The following is a 17953-nucleotide window of genomic DNA, read 5'->3' as shown; positions in this document are numbered from 1 at the left end:
ACCTCCGGCGTGACAACATTGCCTTGTGGAATGAGGCAATGTTCTTCGTGGAGTACCTGGGCTCACTCCAGCAGAGCTCTGCAAAGTTGGTGAGTAAGGAGATGACGCAAAGGAGGTAAGTTCAACTGTCAACACCCGTTAAATTCCATATTATGATTTGATTATACATCTCCTCTACTGTGTTTAACACACTCATGATGTTTTTTTTTTATCTCCCTCACTGCTCCTGGAGTGCACTGCATGGAGAAGCAGAGCCATTTTACATTGTGAGCACATTTTATTAAAATGTGTACTGTATTGATTAGGATTGACAGTAATTGAATTTTCTTCTCCCACCCACATAGTCATGTCATTCTCACGGGGATGAGCCCAGAGAAGAGTCCAGAGGACTGCTGGGCCGTGCTGAGGGCTGCCAAGAACGACTTCTTGGCAGTCCTTGGCAAGGTGTATCCGGAGGAGATGCCCCTGGAGTGTGCAGAGTGCTGCCTTGTCCTCTACTACCTGGAGGCCACGGTGATTCTGAAGCATCTCCAGCCACCAGGCGTGGTGGAGCACATGACCGTAAGTGTTGTATTCTTTTTGTCTTCACTTTTCCTTTTTGCCGATACTCTTATTTATCAGTGGGACATCATTGTATTGTGTAGGTCCAGGAGTGGATGACCAGGAGCACGTCCGAGGCCGACCATACGGTGATTGTGGTGAAGGAACACAAGACGTCGGCGCAGCAAGCGGCCACGTTTGCATTGTCCTCTGAGGAGGAGACGGTAAGTATATCAAGTTTGATAAGATTTATTTCATAGTTTATTTCAAGAGCAGCGATTTAATCTGTTTTCCTCTGCCAACAGTGGTTCGACATCTACTTCACCCAGGTACGGCCACAGCTCCTGAGCTCCAAGAGGAGCCGGACGACACTGGATGACCTGGGAGGAGACAAACGGTTCTTCGTCTCCACCGCAGGCAGGCCGGCGTTCAACGCTTCGAATGACCTCAACCGGCTGCACCAAAAGTGAGCTGATCGTCATGATTAATTCCCCCTATAATATGTTCTACATACGTGTTGTGTGAGACGTATTAATAAATGTATTTTTGTATTTTAGATACAAGCTGGATCCAGTCACCTACCAGACGGCCCGGCGCATCTTTGAGACGGCCACCAAGGACTTGACGGACCAAGAGAAGTCCTTGGTGGCCGATTACCTCACTCATTCCACTGCGACGGCTGACGAGCACTACCGGATGAAGCAGTCGCGGAATGTGGTGCTGGCCAGTAAGCTGCTGAAGAAGCTGGCAGGTGACTCAAGGTAGGCATGTTTTCTGTTTGTCAACACACTTACCAACATCAAGACACACAACCAAAGCCCTCACCACTGAACACTAACCTTAAACGTTTGTGGGTTTTTTTTAATTTTTTTTATTTTTATATTTATCTCAGCGCTGACTCCGCAGAGGAAGGACCCAGCTGTTCTGCCCGTGGTGCCGCACGGGATGCTGCCCCGGCATCCAACCAACAGATGGATGTCCAGGCAGCGTTCGATCAGCTCCTTCGGACCCACCCCGTGACCCTGGATGGCGACATCCCAGACAAGACAGCACGCTCGCAGACGTCGGGCCGGTTTCAGCGGCAGCTCTATGATCGCTGGCTGAAGGCCCAGATGAGGATGCGCGTACGGCATGTCTTGTGTGAGTATTGTTTGTAGCACTAATGACATTTTTTACTGTGAAACGGTCCTATCTACATAGGCTTCTTAACTAACAACAATTTACTTTGTTCTTGACAGCACACTTTGGCAGACGGCAGCCCACCGAGTCCCGGGTCGACGCTTGGATCAGGAACCAAGGCTGGAAAAGTAACGTTCCCAGCGCGGCCAGCGTTCTGAAGGACTGGAGACCAGTGGGTTCGGTGGACACTGCCATGGACTCTAGCCACATCCAGGAGCTCATCCACAACCAGAAGTGGAAGGGACTTGTGGTGATGGACATTGCGGGGAAGGGGAAGGGAGTCTGCGCCACCCGGCAGTTCCAGGCTGGTGAGGTGGTGTGTGACTACCACGGGCCGGTAGTCACAGCCACTGAGGGCCAGCGGATTCACTCATCGACGAAGGAAGAAGAATCTGGCTACATGTTCTTCTTCCGGAACAGCCATAAGTCTGAGTGTGCCTGTCACCCGGGCATACAGCCTTTTGGCCGGCTGATTAATCATTCCCATAAGAAGGCCAACCTCCGGCCAAGACTGTACAGCCCAGCCGTCGGGGGACAGGATGTTATTTTGCTTTTGGCCCTGAACAGGATTAATGTTGGGGAGGAACTGTTGTTCGATTATGGGGTGCAGAGGAAATCGTTCAGGGGAGAGGGACTGAGAACCATTGAGAACATGTAGTTAATTTTTGGCAAGATCATCATTTTGATTGTTTGCTACTCTTCCCAAAAGTGATGTGGGTAGATTATTCCACCATGCAAGGTCGGGCAGATTATTCATTCATCAAATTTAAAGCTCTTAATTTCTAATCAATTGGCCCAAGTACATCCTGATTGCACTGTACTATTTTCTTGTATGCAGTTTTTATGTGAAATAACTCTTTAAATGTGAAATAAAGTGACACTTTTCTAGTATAATTGTTTTGGGGTTTTTTTTGACAATGTATAAAGTTTAAGACCTTGTCGTTGCCCCAAGTATTACAGTAGTTTAAGTGCGACCCACAGGTCACTTACTCAAGCGGTTAACATCAACATCTGAGATGAGGGGTAACAGACTTCGGAAGGGCCTGACAATCTGTACGGATGCCTAGAATGAGGTCTGTTTGAGCTCCTACCTCAGGCTATAAAGCCAAATTAAGCATCAAATTAAAGCACAACATTTGTGGTCCACACAGAGACCAGACACATGTCAATAGCCCCAGCAGTTTTAGAGTAACCCTTCAAAATATTTGGAGCATTATAGACTGGGCCACTACCTATCTGATGCATGGCACACTGACCTGTAATACACCGCAAATACACCAAAGCACGTGACGAACTGAAACACACAGCCCGTCTACTCAAATAATCACGCTTTTATTTTACAGTTTGCAAGGGAATTAGCAGGATAACCTTAGCAAAATCACAGAGGTCAAAGCAATGACAGACAATATAAAATGTACACAGGCAAATAAAGCTGACAACCTACAGTATTTGTGGAGCATAAAAACATGATGACCGTTTTAAGGAAAAATAACCTCAATTATTTTACCAGTGCGACCCACAGGTTACTTACTGAAGCGGTTAACATCAACATCTGAGATGACGGGTAACAGACTTCAGAAGGGCTAATTATGATATATATAGTTGATATACAATTAGAGTATTAAGCTTGTCCTAACTTATATTAAATTATAAAGTTATTAAACTTATATTAGACATATTATATATATGATGTTATTTATCAAAGACATTGAGCACTAAACAATGGAGATGACAATTGGAAATTCAACTAAAAGTAAGTAATAAGCAGAAGAAAACAGGGAACAGGGCCACACAGGCAAGTTAGCTGTAGTTGTGAGCAAATTACAATGATGCAAATATTTTTAATCCAACTATTTAGTTACAAATTCCTCAGCCTGGGAGTCATCAGCATTTGAATCAAGCAGGTCAGTTACTCAAGTCGTTAACATCGGCTTCTGAGATGAGGGCTATTGTTTCCTTGATTGCTGTTTTTCACCTCTCTGCGATGCACATGCACGGCTACCCATCCCCCAACTATCTGCCAGCGCAACAATTAGGCTGAGATCAGGTAAACAGAGTGACTAAAATAAATGTATTAAACAACCAGTAATGCCGAGCAATACACCAAAATATTCGGAACATTATACACTGAGTCTATCCTGCTAATATTAGTAGTCACTGTATGTCAATTTGTCTGTGTCACAACAGTACGGATTAGAACAATATATGGTACCATCAGTAATGCTATCTGGGCCCTTTAAGGCTGGCTCGCTCCAAATAGTGAGCGAGTGCGAGAGTGGGTTAGAGCAAGGCGGCGGGGAGGGGGGGCAAATTCAGGCAGAAATTTCAGGGTAAAAACGGCGAAATCGAAATTGGATCATACTGCCAATATTGCTCAGAATCGCTGCAGCTTTCCGATGGTATGCGGGCCGTTGCGGTTGCTTACCGTGACCGACACATAAGAAAGCAAACATTATTTATTATCATCCTATGTATGTTAAATTATGATCTTCCACATTAATCAAGAGATTGTAAAACGGACAATATTACAGCTCCAATAGCTTATATTAAAGTCACCCAAGAGTCACAACATGGTTTTGAAATGGCAAAGACAGACAGAAATTAAATGTATATAAGCAAGCAACATAAGGGATCCGTTGTTTGGGTAAATTATATTATAGTATATACTATATATATGTGGTGTGGTGGCGAATTCGTGCAGAAATTTCGGGGTAAAAACGGCGAAATCGAAATTGGATCATACTGCCAATATTGCTCAGAATCGCTGTAGCTTGGTATGCGGGCCGTTGCGGTTGCTTACCGTGACCGACACATAAGAAAGCAAACATTATTTATTATCATCCTATGTATGTTAAATTATGATCTTCCACATTAATCAAGAGATTGTAAAACGGACAATATTACAGCTCCAATAGCTTATATTAAAGTCACCCAAGAGTCACAACATGGTTTTGAAATGGCAAAGACAGACAGAAATTAAATGTATATAAGCAAGCAACATAAGGGATCCGTTGTTTGGGTAAATTATATTATAGTATACTATATATATGTGGTGTGGTGGCGAATTCGTGCAGAAATTTCGGGGTAAAAACGGCGAAATCGAAATTGGATCATACTGCCAATATTGCTCAGAATCGCTGTAGCTTGGTATGCGGGCCGTTGCGGTTGCTTACCGTGACCGACACATAAGAAAGCAAACATTCTTTATTACCATCCTATGTATGTTAAATTACGATCTTCCACATTAATCAAGAGATTGTAAAACTGACAATATTACAGCTCCAATAGCTTATATTAAAGTCACACAAGAGTCACAACATGGTTTTGAAATGGCAAAGACAGACACAAATGAAATGTATGTCAGCAAGCAACATAAGGGATCTTTTGTTTGGGTAGATTTATATTATATTAAATAGGCTACTATATTTTTGTGGTGTGGTGGCGAAATCGTGCAGAAGTTTTATAACTGCACTATCGATTTATCACCTTATTTAGAAATAAAAATTCAGTTCTTATCCTTTTTAAAAGTTATATTGTTTGAAACTGTCTTCCAGTGGAAGTGTCCCTCAGAGTGACACCGGGGGTGGAGTGGGGTGGGATGGGGTGGGCGGGGCTACGAGGGGGCGGGGGGGCGGTCAGAATCGTATATTAAGAGGAGACCTCCGCATGTACAGTCACTCTACCTCTGCTTCCAGCGAGACAAGAGCTCCAGATTCTGCTCAAGATTTCATCTTTTGTTGAACAACTCGTGAAGAATGGCTTCCAAGGCGTAAGTAATTACGATCAATTTATTATTGCTTTTGAATGTGTAGAAACTGTGTTGTTCATCTTTGTATGTAGTTTACTGACACTGCTTAAGTCTCTTAAACTGACTACAGTACTATTGTTTAAACTTAAATTGCATCCACTACAAAACTAAAACAATATTTCGAAGCAACTTTTTTTAATTACAAAAACTCATCTTTTTAGAAAGACATTTTATAGATTCTCCTATTTAATCTCTTTATTTTTACTCTGTAGCACTTTCAGATTGCTAAAATATAAGGGCTTATATTGCTTGATATAAATGTAACTACAGTCGAACCTCGTTACAACATACCCCGTTTATAACGTTTACACCAATACAACGTTCAAATTTCGATGTCCCGAATTCGCGTATTGCATTATTCCATTTGCCGGTATCGCTTAGAACATACACCTTTACAGCGTAAACTTCGATATAACGTATGATTTTCAGAGGAAAATAGGCAAACTGACCATCGTTACAACGTACAGCCTCATCTTCCCAGCGCGTGCACAATTCAGAATCGGCTGTTGCCGGCCATCTACATCGCTTAGCAACGCGCCTAACTGTATGAACCTATCCTCACGAAGCATTCCACGCCGGCCGCACTTCTTGCATGCAGCCCCCGTTCCATTCATTTTGAGGGACCTGGTTACAACATACTATGGTTATAACGTACAAATTCTTAATGTCCCCCGAGGTACGTTGTAACGAAGTTCGACTGTAATTAGTAAAAATCTTTTAGTAGTTGTGATCATGTAGTTTACTAATTACTTTTCTCAGTCTGGGACCCATCAGGATGACAATAGATATGCAAATGTTATTTATCCAAACCACTGAGGAATGAACAATGTTGATGATGATGACTGGAATGGGTCCTGAAAATCATGAATTAAATCTAATCTTAAGTAACACTTCCTTGACTGTTACATAAAACTGTTAATTGTTTTTTTTTGTTGTTGTTTTTTTATATCCGCAGTACTTCCAACAGGCATTTCCTGCTCTGCCCCGTGTGCAAGAAGACACAGGCAAGCCTCTCGGTGCATCTGACTAGGGTGTGCATGAAGAGATCTTCGAAAGAAGCCATCCAAGAAGTAGTGGAGAAGGCAAAGCAGGATGCGCTTGAAGTTCTGCAGTGGGGCAGGGTGTTCAGCTACAGGCACCTGCGAGACATTATGGATGATGCTAATCCTATGAGCAGGTTGGTGGGAAAACTCTTCAGTCTTTTTTACACATCTCGCTTCGTTTCTTCAGTATGACATTTACTAACAGTTTTTTTTATTTACTTATTTATCTGAAAGGATGATCCAGGAGCTGGAGCGTCGCCACATGGTGGTGCCTGACACCCCCTCCCCAGCAGTAGCGGCGCAGACCAGCAGTGTTCCTGTGATGGCTGGTACAACCGTGCAGCGACCGGAGAGCTCGGCGACTGAGCAGTCGGAGGACGCAGTCAGTGTCAGCAACGGCGAGATCTTTCAAGTGTGAGTATGAGTGTCTCGGATTTGCAGCTTCATTGATACCTTTTGCTTTTGCTTGTGAGCCAATTGAAGGTGCAATTTTAAGACGAAATATGTTTTCCACATGGCAGTACCCGGGAGGTGCAGTGGCCACAGACCTCCAGGCACATGATGCAGGAGAAGGGACTGCACCGGAAACATTCTCTGGACCATCCCCTCCTGAAGGGCTTCGCCGCATACTTGGAGAAGGATCTCCTGATTGAGAATTTCAAGCAGACGGTGAAGTCTCCCATAAAAGTTCACTATATTATTTTTTGGAGCTTTATATCTACGCAATATATTCATTAAGTAATGCCGATTTTATTTTCCAGGTGGAAAACGTCAGCAGGTTCATGTTTTTTGTGAACCCTGAAGAGCCATCCCTTGAATTTCTGAGGGAGAGGGAGAGGACGAAGCTCTTCTTTCGGGAGCTGACTGAGGCTGGTCTCTCCAGGCAGACTCAGGTCAACTACATGAAGAGCCTGAAGAGGTTGGTAGCATGTAGATTTTTAACAGTATATTGTAGGTTTGTGTTGTATTGTCGTATCTGTTTTCTTCAAGGAAGTTCAGTCCTCCCACTATTGTCATGGTGGCATGTACAAGTTTATGTACATATGGATACTTACATACATGTCCTTCCTCTGACAGATTCCTCAAGTACCACACCGTGGCCACCGACCTCCGGCGTGACAACATTGCCTTGTGGAATGAGGCAATGTTCTTCGTGGAGTACCTGGGCTCACTCCAGCAGAGCTCTGCAAAGTTGGTGAGTAAGGAGATGACGCAAAGGAGGTAAGTTCAACTGTCAACACCCGTTAAATTCCATATTATGATTTGATTATACATCTCCTCTACTGTGTTTAACACACTCATGATGTTTTTTTTTTATCTCCCTCACTGCTCCTGGAGTGCACTGCATGGAGAAGCAGAGCCATTTTACATTGTGAGCACATTTTATTAAAATGTGTACTGTATTGATTAGGATTGACAGTAATTGAATTTTCTTCTCCCACCCACATAGTCATGTCATTCTCACGGGGATGAGCCCAGAGAAGAGTCCAGAGGACTGCTGGGCCGTGCTGAGGGCTGCCAAGAACGACTTCTTGGCAGTCCTTGGCAAGGTGTATCCGGAGGAGATGCCCCTGGAGTGTGCAGAGTGCTGCCTTGTCCTCTACTACCTGGAGGCCACGGTGATTCTGAAGCATCTCCAGCCACCAGGCGTGGTGGAGCACATGACCGTAAGTGTTGTATTCTTTTTGTCTTCACTTTTCCTTTTTGCCGATACTCTTATTTATCAGTGGGACATCATTGTATTGTGTAGGTCCAGGAGTGGATGACCAGGAGCACGTCCGAGGCCGACCATACGGTGATTGTGGTGAAGGAACACAAGACGTCGGCGCAGCAAGCGGCCACGTTTGCATTGTCCTCTGAGGAGGAGACGGTAAGTATATCAAGTTTGATAAGATTTATTTCATAGTTTATTTCAAGAGCAGCGATTTAATCTGTTTTCCTCTGCCAACAGTGGTTCGACATCTACTTCACCCAGGTACGGCCACAGCTCCTGAGCTCCAAGAGGAGCCGGACGACACTGGATGACCTGGGAGGAGACAAACGGTTCTTCGTCTCCACCGCAGGCAGGCCGGCGTTCAACGCTTCGAATGACCTCAACCGGCTGCACCAAAAGTGAGCTGATCGTCATGATTAATTCCCCCTATAATATGTTCTACATACGTGTTGTGTGAGACGTATTAATAAATGTATTTTTGTATTTTAGATACAAGCTGGATCCAGTCACCTACCAGACGGCCCGGCGCATCTTTGAGACGGCCACCAAGGACTTGACGGACCAAGAGAAGTCCTTGGTGGCCGATTACCTCACTCATTCCACTGCGACGGCTGACGAGCACTACCGGATGAAGCAGTCGCGGAATGTGGTGCTGGCCAGTAAGCTGCTGAAGAAGCTGGCAGGTGACTCAAGGTAGGCATGTTTTCTGTTTGTCAACACACTTACCAACATCAAGACACACAACCAAAGCCCTCACCACTGAACACTAACCTTAAACGTTTGTGGGTTTTTTTTTATTTTTTTTATTTTTATATTTATCTCAGCGCTGACTCCGCAGAGGAAGGACCCAGCTGTTCTGCCCGTGGTGCCGCACGGGATGCTGCCCCGGCATCCAACCAACAGATGGATGTCCAGGCAGCGTTCGATCAGCTCCTTCGGACCCACCCCGTGACCCTGGATGGCGACATCCCAGACAAGACAGCACGCTCGCAGACGTCGGGCCGGTTTCAGCGGCAGCTCTATGATCGCTGGCTGAAGGCCCAGATGAGGATGCGCGTACGGCATGTCTTGTGTGAGTATTGTTTGTAGCACTAATGACATTTTTTACTGTGAAACGGTCCTATCTACATAGGCTTCTTAACTAACAACAATTTACTTTGTTCTTGACAGCACACTTTGGCAGACGGCAGCCCACCGAGTCCCGGGTCGACGCTTGGATCAGGAACCAAGGCTGGAAAAGTAACGTTCCCAGCGCGGCCAGCGTTCTGAAGGACTGGAGACCAGTGGGTTCGGTGGACACTGCCATGGACTCTAGCCACATCCAGGAGCTCATCCACAACCAGAAGTGGAAGGGACTTGTGGTGATGGACATTGCGGGGAAGGGGAAGGGAGTCTGCGCCACCCGGCAGTTCCAGGCTGGTGAGGTGGTGTGTGACTACCACGGGCCGGTAGTCACAGCCACTGAGGGCCAGCGGATTCACTCATCGACGAAGGAAGAAGAATCTGGCTACATGTTCTTCTTCCGGAACAGCCATAAGTCTGAGTGTGCCTGTCACCCGGGCATACAGCCTTTTGGCCGGCTGATTAATCATTCCCATAAGAAGGCCAACCTCCGGCCAAGACTGTACAGCCCAGCCGTCGGGGGACAGGATGTTATTTTGCTTTTGGCCCTGAACAGGATTAATGTTGGGGAGGAACTGTTGTTCGATTATGGGGTGCAGAGGAAATCGTTCAGGGGAGAGGGACTGAGAACCATTGAGAACATGTAGTTAATTTTTGGCAAGATCATCATTTTGATTGTTTGCTACTCTTCCCAAAAGTGATGTGGGTAGATTATTCCACCATGCAAGGTCGGGCAGATTATTCATTCATCAAATTTAAAGCTCTTAATTTCTAATCAATTGGCCCAAGTACATCCTGATTGCACTGTACTATTTTCTTGTATGCAGTTTTTATGTGAAATAACTCTTTAAATGTGAAATAAAGTGACACTTTTCTAGTATAATTGTTTTGGGGTTTTTTTTGACAATGTATAAAGTTTAAGACCTTGTCGTTGCCCCAAGTATTACAGTAGTTTAAGTGCGACCCACAGGTCACTTACTCAAGCGGTTAACATCAACATCTGAGATGAGGGGTAACAGACTTCGGAAGGGCCTGACAATCTGTACGGATGCCTAGAATGAGGTCTGTTTGAGCTCCTACCTCAGGCTATAAAGCCAAATTAAGCATCAAATTAAAGCACAACATTTGTGGTCCACACAGAGACCAGACACATGTCAATAGCCCCAGCAGTTTTAGAGTAACCCTTCAAAATATTTGGAGCATTATAGACTGGGCCACTACCTATCTGATGCATGGCACACTGACCTGTAATACACCGCAAATACACCAAAGCACGTGACGAACTGAAACACACAGCCCGTCTACTCAAATAATCACGCTTTTATTTTACAGTTTGCAAGGGAATTAGCAGGATAACCTTAGCAAAATCACAGAGGTCAAAGCAATGACAGACAATATAAAATGTACACAGGCAAATAAAGCTGACAACCTACAGTATTTGTGGAGCATAAAAACATGATGACCGTTTTAAGGAAAAATAACCTCAATTATTTTACCAGTGCGACCCACAGGTTACTTACTGAAGCGGTTAACATCAACATCTGAGATGACGGGTAACAGACTTCAGAAGGGCTAATTATGATATATATAGTTGATATACAATTAGAGTATTAAGCTTGTCCTAACTTATATTAAATTATAAAGTTATTAAACTTATATTAGACATATTATATATATGATGTTATTTATCAAAGACATTGAGCACTAAACAATGGAGATGACAATTGGAAATTCAACTAAAAGTAAGTAATAAGCAGAAGAAAACAGGGAACAGGGCCACACAGGCAAGTTAGCTGTAGTTGTGAGCAAATTACAATGATGCAAATATTTTTAATCCAACTATTTAGTTACAAATTCCTCAGCCTGGGAGTCATCAGCATTTGAATCAAGCAGGTCAGTTACTCAAGTCGTTAACATCGGCTTCTGAGATGAGGGCTATTGTTTCCTTGATTGCTGTTTTTCACCTCTCTGCGATGCACATGCACGGCTACCCATCCCCCAACTATCTGCCAGCGCAACAATTAGGCTGAGATCAGGTAAACAGAGTGACTAAAATAAATGTATTAAACAACCAGTAATGCCGAGCAATACACCAAAATATTCGGAACATTATACACTGAGTCTATCCTGCTAATATTAGTAGTCACTGTATGTCAATTTGTCTGTGTCACAACAGTACGGATTAGAACAATATATGGTACCATCAGTAATGCTATCTGGGCCCTTTAAGGCTGGCTCGCTCCAAATAGTGAGCGAGTGCGAGAGTGGGTTAGAGCAAGGCGGCGGGGAGGGGGGGCAAATTCAGGCAGAAATTTCAGGGTAAAAACGGCGAAATCGAAATTGGATCATACTGCCAATATTGCTCAGAATCGCTGCAGCTTTCCGATGGTATGCGGGCCGTTGCGGTTGCTTACCGTGACCGACACATAAGAAAGCAAACATTATTTATTATCATCCTATGTATGTTAAATTATGATCTTCCACATTAATCAAGAGATTGTAAAACGGACAATATTACAGCTCCAATAGCTTATATTAAAGTCACCCAAGAGTCACAACATGGTTTTGAAATGGCAAAGACAGACAGAAATTAAATGTATATAAGCAAGCAACATAAGGGATCCGTTGTTTGGGTAAATTATATTATAGTATACTATATATATGTGGTGTGGTGGCGAATTCGTGCAGAAATTTCGGGGTAAAAACGGCGAAACCGAAATTGGATCATACTGCCAATATTGCTCAGAATCGCTGTAGCTTGGTATGCGGGCCGTTGCAGTTGCTTACCGTGACCGACACATAAGAAAGCAAACATTATTTATTATCATCCTATGTATGTTAAATTATGATCTTCCACATTAATCAAGAGATTGTAAAACGGACAATATTACAGCTCCAATAGCTTATATTAAAGTCACCCAAGAGTCACAACATGGTTTTGAAATGGCAAAGACAGACAGAAATTAAATGTATATAAGCAAGCAACATAAGGGATCCGTTGTTTGGGTAAATTATATTATAGTATACTATATATATGTGGTGTGGTGGCGAATTCGTGCAGAAATTTCGGGGTAAAAACGGCGAAATCGAAATTGGATCATACTGCCAATATTGCTCAGAATCGCTGTAGCTTGGTATGCGGGCCGTTGCGGTTGCTTACCGTGACCGACACATAAGAAAGCAAACATTCTTTATTACCATCCTATGTATGTTAAATTACGATCTTCCACATTAATCAAGAGATTGTAAAACTGACAATATTACAGCTCCAATAGCTTATATTAAAGTCACACAAGAGTCACAACATGGTTTTGAAATGGCAAAGACAGACACAAATGAAATGTATGTCAGCAAGCAACGTAAGGGATCTTTTGTTTGGGTAGATTTATATTATATTAAATAGGCTACTATATTTTTGTGGTGTGGTGGCGAAATCGTGCAGAAGTTTTATAACTGCACTATCGATTTATCACCTTATTTAGAAATAAAAATTCAGTTCTTATCCTTTTTAAAAGTTATATTGTTTGAAACTGTCTTCCAGTGGAAGTGTCCCTCAGAGTGACACCGGGGGTGGAGTGGGGTGGGATGGGGTGGGCGGGGCTACGAGGGGGCGGGGGGGCGGTCAGAATCGTATATTAAGAGGAGACCTCCGCATGTACAGTCACTCTACCTCTGCTTCCAGCGAGACAAGAGCTCCAGATTCTGCTCAAGATTTCATCTTTTGTTGAACAACTCGTGAAGAATGGCTTCCAAGGCGTAAGTAATTACGATCAATTTATTATTGCTTTTGAATGTGTAGAAACTGTGTTGTTCATCTTTGTATGTAGTTTACTGACACTGCTTAAGTCTCTTAAACTGACTACAGTACTATTGTTTAAACTTAAATTGCATCCACTACAAAACTAAAACAATATTTCGAAGCAACTTTTTTTAATTACAAAAACTCATCTTTTTAGAAAGACATTTTATAGATTCTCCTATTTAATCTCTTTATTTTTACTCTGTAGCACTTTCAGATTGCTAAAATATAAGGGCTTATATTGCTTGATATAAATGTAACTACAGTCGAACCTCGTTACAACATACCCCGTTTATAACGTTTACACCAATACAACGTTCAAATTTCGATGTCCCGAATTCGCGTATTGCATTATTCCATTTGCCGGTATCGCTTAGAACATACACCTTTACAGCGTAAACTTCGATATAACGTATGATTTTCAGAGGAAAATAGGCAAACTGACCATCGTTACAACGTACAGCCTCATCTTCCCAGCGCGTGCACAATTCAGAATCGGCTGTTGCCGGCCATCTACATCGCTTAGCAACGCGCCTAACTGTATGAACCTATCCTCACGAAGCATTCCACGCCGGCCGCACTTCTTGCATGCAGCCCCCGTTCCATTCATTTTGAGGGACCTGGTTACAACATACTATGGTTATAACGTACAAATTCTTAATGTCCCCCGAGGTACGTTGTAACGAAGTTCGACTGTAATTAGTAAAAATCTTTTAGTAGTTGTGATCATGTAGTTTACTAATTACTTTTCTCAGTCTGGGACCCATCAGGATGACAATAGATATGCAAATGTTATTTATCCAAACCACTGAGGAATGAACAATGTTGATGATGATGACTGGAATGGGTCCTGAAAATCATGAATTAAATCTAATCTTAAGTAACACTTCCTTGACTGTTACATAAAACTGTTAATTGTTTTTTTTTGTTGTTGTTTTTTTATATCCGCAGTACTTCCAACAGGCATTTCCTGCTCTGCCCCGTGTGCAAGAAGACACAGGCAAGCCTCTCGGTGCATCTGACTAGGGTGTGCATGAAGAGATCTTCGAAAGAAGCCATCCAAGAAGTAGTGGAGAAGGCAAAGCAGGATGCGCTTGAAGTTCTGCAGTGGGGCAGGGTGTTCAGCTACAGGCACCTGCGAGACATTATGGATGATGCTAATCCTATGAGCAGGTTGGTGGGAAAACTCTTCAGTCTTTTTTACACATCTCGCTTCGTTTCTTCAGTATGACATTTACTAACAGTTTTTTTTATTTACTTATTTATCTGAAAGGATGATCCAGGAGCTGGAGCGTCGCCACATGGTGGTGCCTGACACCCCCTCCCCAGCAGTAGCGGCGCAGACCAGCAGTGTTCCTGTGATGGCTGGTACAACCGTGCAGCGACCGGAGAGCTCGGCGACTGAGCAGTCGGAGGACGCAGTCAGTGTCAGCAACGGCGAGATCTTTCAAGTGTGAGTATGAGTGTCTCGGATTTGCAGCTTCATTGATACCTTTTGCTTTTGCTTGTGAGCCAATTGAAGGTGCAATTTTAAGACGAAATATGTTTTCCACATGGCAGTACCCGGGAGGTGCAGTGGCCACAGACCTCCAGGCACATGATGCAGGAGAAGGGACTGCACCGGAAACATTCTCTGGACCATCCCCTCCTGAAGGGCTTCGCCGCATACTTGGAGAAGGATCTCCTGATTGAGAATTTCAAGCAGACGGTGAGGTCTCCCATAAAAGTTCACTATATTATTTTTTGGAGCTTTATATCTACGCAATATATTCATTAAGTAATGCCGATTTTATTTTCCAGGTGGAAAACGTCAGCAGGTTCATGTTTTTTGTGAACCCTGAAGAGCCATCCCTTGAATTTCTGAGGGAGAGGGAGAGGACGAAGCTCTTCTTTCGGGAGCTGACTGAGGCTGGTCTCTCCAGGCAGACTCAGGTCAACTACATGAAGAGCCTGAAGAGGTTGGTAGCATGTAGATTTTTAACAGTATATTGTAGGTTTGTGTTGTATTGTCGTATCTGTTTTCTTCAAGGAAGTTCAGTCCTCCCACTATTGTCATGGTGGCATGTACAAGTTTATGTACATATGGATACTTACATACATGTCCTTCCTCTGACAGATTCCTCAAGTACCACACCGTGGCCACCGACCTCCGGCGTGACAACATTGCCTTGTGGAATGAGGCAATGTTCTTCGTGGAGTACCTGGGCTCACTCCAGCAGAGCTCTGCAAAGTTGGTGAGTAAGGAGATGACGCAAAGGAGGTAAGTTCAACTGTCAACACCCGTTAAATTCCATATTATGATTTGATTATACATCTCCTCTACTGTGTTTAACACACTCATGATGTTTTTTTTTATCTCCCTCACTGCTCCTGGAGTGCACTGCATGGAGAAGCAGAGCCATTTTACATTGTGAGCACATTTTATTAAAATGTGTACTGTATTGATTAGGATTGACAGTAATTGAATTTTCTTCTCCCACCCACATAGTCATGTCATTCTCACGGGGATGAGCCCAGAGAAGAGTCCAGAGGACTGCTGGGCCGTGCTGAGGGCTGCCAAGAACGACTTCTTGGCAGTCCTTGGCAAGGTGTATCCGGAGGAGATGCCCCTGGAGTGTGCAGAGTGCTGCCTTGTCCTCTACTACCTGGAGGCCACGGTGATTCTGAAGCATCTCCAGCCACCAGGCGTGGTGGAGCACATGACCGTAAGTGTTGTATTCTTTTTGTCTTCACTTTTCCTTTTTGCCGATACTCTTATTTATCAGTGGGACATCATTGTATTGTGTAGGTCCAGGAGTGGATGACCAGGAGCACGTCCGAGGCCGACCATACGGTGATTGTGGTGAAGGAACACAAGACGTCGGCGCAGCAAGCGGCCACGTTTGCATTGTCCTCTGAGGAGGAGACGGTAAGTATATCAAGTTTGATAAGATTTATTTCATAGTTTATTTCAAGAGCAGCGATTTAATCTGTTTTCCTCTGCCAACAGTGGTTCGACATCTACTTCACCCAGGTACGGCCACAGCTCCTGAGCTCCAAGAGGAGCCGGACGACACTGGATGACCTGGGAGGAGACAAACGGTTCTTCGTCTCCACCGCAGGCAGGCCGGCGTTCAACGCTTCGAATGACCTCAACCGGCTGCACCAAAAGTGAGCTGATCGTCATGATTAATTCCCCCTATAATATGTTCTACATACGTGTTGTGTGAGACGTATTAATAAATGTATTTTTGTATTTTAGATACAAGCTGGATCCAGTCACCTACCAGACGGCCCGGCGCATCTTTGAGACGGCCACCAAGGACTTGACGGACCAAGAGAAGTCCTTGGTGGCCGATTACCTCACTCATTCCACTGCGACGGCTGACGAGCACTACCGGATGAAGCAGTCGCGGAATGTGGTGCTGGCCAGTAAGCTGCTGAAGAAGCTGGCAGGTGACTCAAGGTAGGCATGTTTTCTGTTTGTCAACACACTTACCAACATCAAGACACACAACCAAAGCCCTCACCACTGAACACTAACCTTAAACGTTTGTGGGTTTTTTTAAATTTTTTTTATTTTTATATTTAACTCAGCGCTGACTCCGCAGAGGAAGGACCCAGCTGTTCTGCCCGTGGTGCCGCACGGGATGCTGCCCCGGCATCCAACCAACAGATGGATGTCCAGGCAGCGTTCGATCAGCTCCTTCGGACCCACCCCGTGACCCTGGATGGCGACATCCCAGACAAGACAGCACGCTCGCAGACGTCGGGCCGGTTTCAGCGGCAGCTCTATGATCGCTGGCTGAAGGCCCAGATGAGGATGCGCGTACGGCATGTCTTGTGTGAGTATTGTTTGTAGCACTAATGACATTTTTTACTGTGAAACGGTCCTATCTACATAGGCTTCTTAACTAACAACAATTTACTTTGTTCTTGACAGCACACTTTGGCAGACGGCAGCCCACCGAGTCCCGGGTCGACGCTTGGATCAGGAACCAAGGCTGGAAAAGTAACGTTCCCAGCGCGGCCAGCGTTCTGAAGGACTGGAGACCAGTGGGTTCGGTGGACACTGCCATGGACTCTAGCCACATCCAGGAGCTCATCCACAACCAGAAGTGGAAGGGACTTGTGGTGATGGACATTGCGGGGAAGGGGAAGGGAGTCTGCGCCACCCGGCAGTTCCAGGCTGGTGAGGTGGTGTGTGACTACCACGGGCCGGTAGTCACAGCCACTGAGGGCCAGCGGATTCACTCATCGACGAAGGAAGAAGAATCTGGCTACATGTTCTTCTTCCGGAACAGCCATAAGTCTGAGTGTGCCTGTCACCCGGGCATACAGCCTTTTGGCCGGCTGATTAATCATTCCCATAAGAAGGCCAACCTCCGGCCAAGACTGTACAGCCCAGCCGTCGGGGGACAGGATGTTATTTTGCTTTTGGCCCTGAACAGGATTAATGTTGGGGAGGAACTGTTGTTCGATTATGGGGTGCAGAGGAAATCGTTCAGGGGAGAGGGACTGAGAACCATTGAGAACATGTAGTTAATTTTTGGCAAGATCATCATTTTGATTGTTGCTACTCTTCCCAAAAGTGATGTGGGTAGATTATTCCACCGTGCAAGGTTGGGCAGATTATTCATTCATCAAATTTAAAGCTCTTAATTTCTAATCAATTGGCCCAAGTACATCCTGATTGCACTGTACTATTTTCTTGTATGCAGTTTTTATGTGAAATAACTCTTTAAATGTGAAATAAAGTGACACTTTTC

At 44.4% G+C, this 17953-nt stretch overlaps 3 protein-coding genes across 3 annotated transcripts; all 3 read left to right on the top strand.

The window, feature by feature from the left end:
- The first annotated feature begins 234 nt into the window (after positions 1 to 234).
- LOC140583156 (uncharacterized) lies at positions 235 to 1305 on the top strand. The gene is made up of 5 exons (XM_072707792.1): positions 235 to 266; positions 345 to 561; positions 645 to 764; positions 846 to 1006; positions 1098 to 1305. The coding sequence occupies exons 1-5, from the start codon at positions 241 to 243 to the stop codon at positions 1303 to 1305; spliced, it is 732 nt and encodes a 243-aa protein (XP_072563893.1). The 5' UTR covers positions 235 to 240.
- Positions 1306 to 7910: 6605 nt separating this feature from the next.
- On the top strand, positions 7911 to 8981 carry LOC140583155 (uncharacterized). The gene is made up of 5 exons (XM_072707791.1): positions 7911 to 7942; positions 8021 to 8237; positions 8321 to 8440; positions 8522 to 8682; positions 8774 to 8981. The coding sequence occupies exons 1-5, from the start codon at positions 7917 to 7919 to the stop codon at positions 8979 to 8981; spliced, it is 732 nt and encodes a 243-aa protein (XP_072563892.1). The 5' UTR covers positions 7911 to 7916.
- Positions 8982 to 15056: 6075 nt separating this feature from the next.
- Positions 15057 to 16909, top strand: LOC140583154 (uncharacterized). Its single transcript, XM_072707790.1, has 8 exons — positions 15057 to 15163; positions 15322 to 15615; positions 15694 to 15910; positions 15994 to 16113; positions 16195 to 16355; positions 16447 to 16650; positions 16782 to 16845; positions 16877 to 16909. The coding sequence occupies exons 2-8, from the start codon at positions 15545 to 15547 to the stop codon at positions 16907 to 16909; spliced, it is 870 nt and encodes a 289-aa protein (XP_072563891.1). The 5' UTR covers positions 15057 to 15163; positions 15322 to 15544.
- Positions 16910 to 17953: the final 1044 nt, after the last annotated feature.

Source organism: Paramormyrops kingsleyae, chromosome 25, assembly GCF_048594095.1.
Source record: "Paramormyrops kingsleyae isolate MSU_618 chromosome 25, PKINGS_0.4, whole genome shotgun sequence".
In the NCBI taxonomy this organism is placed as follows: domain Eukaryota; kingdom Metazoa; phylum Chordata; class Actinopteri; order Osteoglossiformes; family Mormyridae; genus Paramormyrops; species Paramormyrops kingsleyae.
The sequence above is the reverse complement of the archived record's forward strand: the minus strand, read 5'-3'. Positions and strand labels throughout refer to the sequence as shown.

What these genes read in the sequence shown, in the direction of transcription:
- LOC140583156 (XM_072707792.1), top strand. Translation starts at nt 241, where the DNA reads ATGGAGAAGCAGAGCCATTTTACATT. An exon ending in TGTCCTCTGAGGAGGAGACG is followed by an intron (nt 765 to 845) that starts GTAAGTATATCA and finishes CTCTGCCAACAG; the next exon opens with TGGTTCGACATCTACTTCAC. An exon ending in CTCAACCGGCTGCACCAAAA is followed by an intron (nt 1,007 to 1,097) that starts GTGAGCTGATCG and finishes TTTGTATTTTAG; the next exon opens with ATACAAGCTGGATCCAGTCA.
- LOC140583155 (XM_072707791.1), top strand. Translation starts at nt 7,917, where the DNA reads ATGGAGAAGCAGAGCCATTTTACATT. An exon ending in AAGCAGAGCCATTTTACATT is followed by an intron (nt 7,943 to 8,020) that starts GTGAGCACATTT and finishes CCACCCACATAG; the next exon opens with TCATGTCATTCTCACGGGGA. An exon ending in GCGTGGTGGAGCACATGACC is followed by an intron (nt 8,238 to 8,320) that starts GTAAGTGTTGTA and finishes TGTATTGTGTAG; the next exon opens with GTCCAGGAGTGGATGACCAG.
- LOC140583154 (XM_072707790.1), top strand. Translation starts at nt 15,545, where the DNA reads ATGATGTTTTTTTTTATCTCCCTCACTGCTCCTGGAGTGCACTGCATG. An exon ending in AAGCAGAGCCATTTTACATT is followed by an intron (nt 15,616 to 15,693) that starts GTGAGCACATTT and finishes CCACCCACATAG; the next exon opens with TCATGTCATTCTCACGGGGA. An exon ending in CTCAACCGGCTGCACCAAAA is followed by an intron (nt 16,356 to 16,446) that starts GTGAGCTGATCG and finishes TTTGTATTTTAG; the next exon opens with ATACAAGCTGGATCCAGTCA.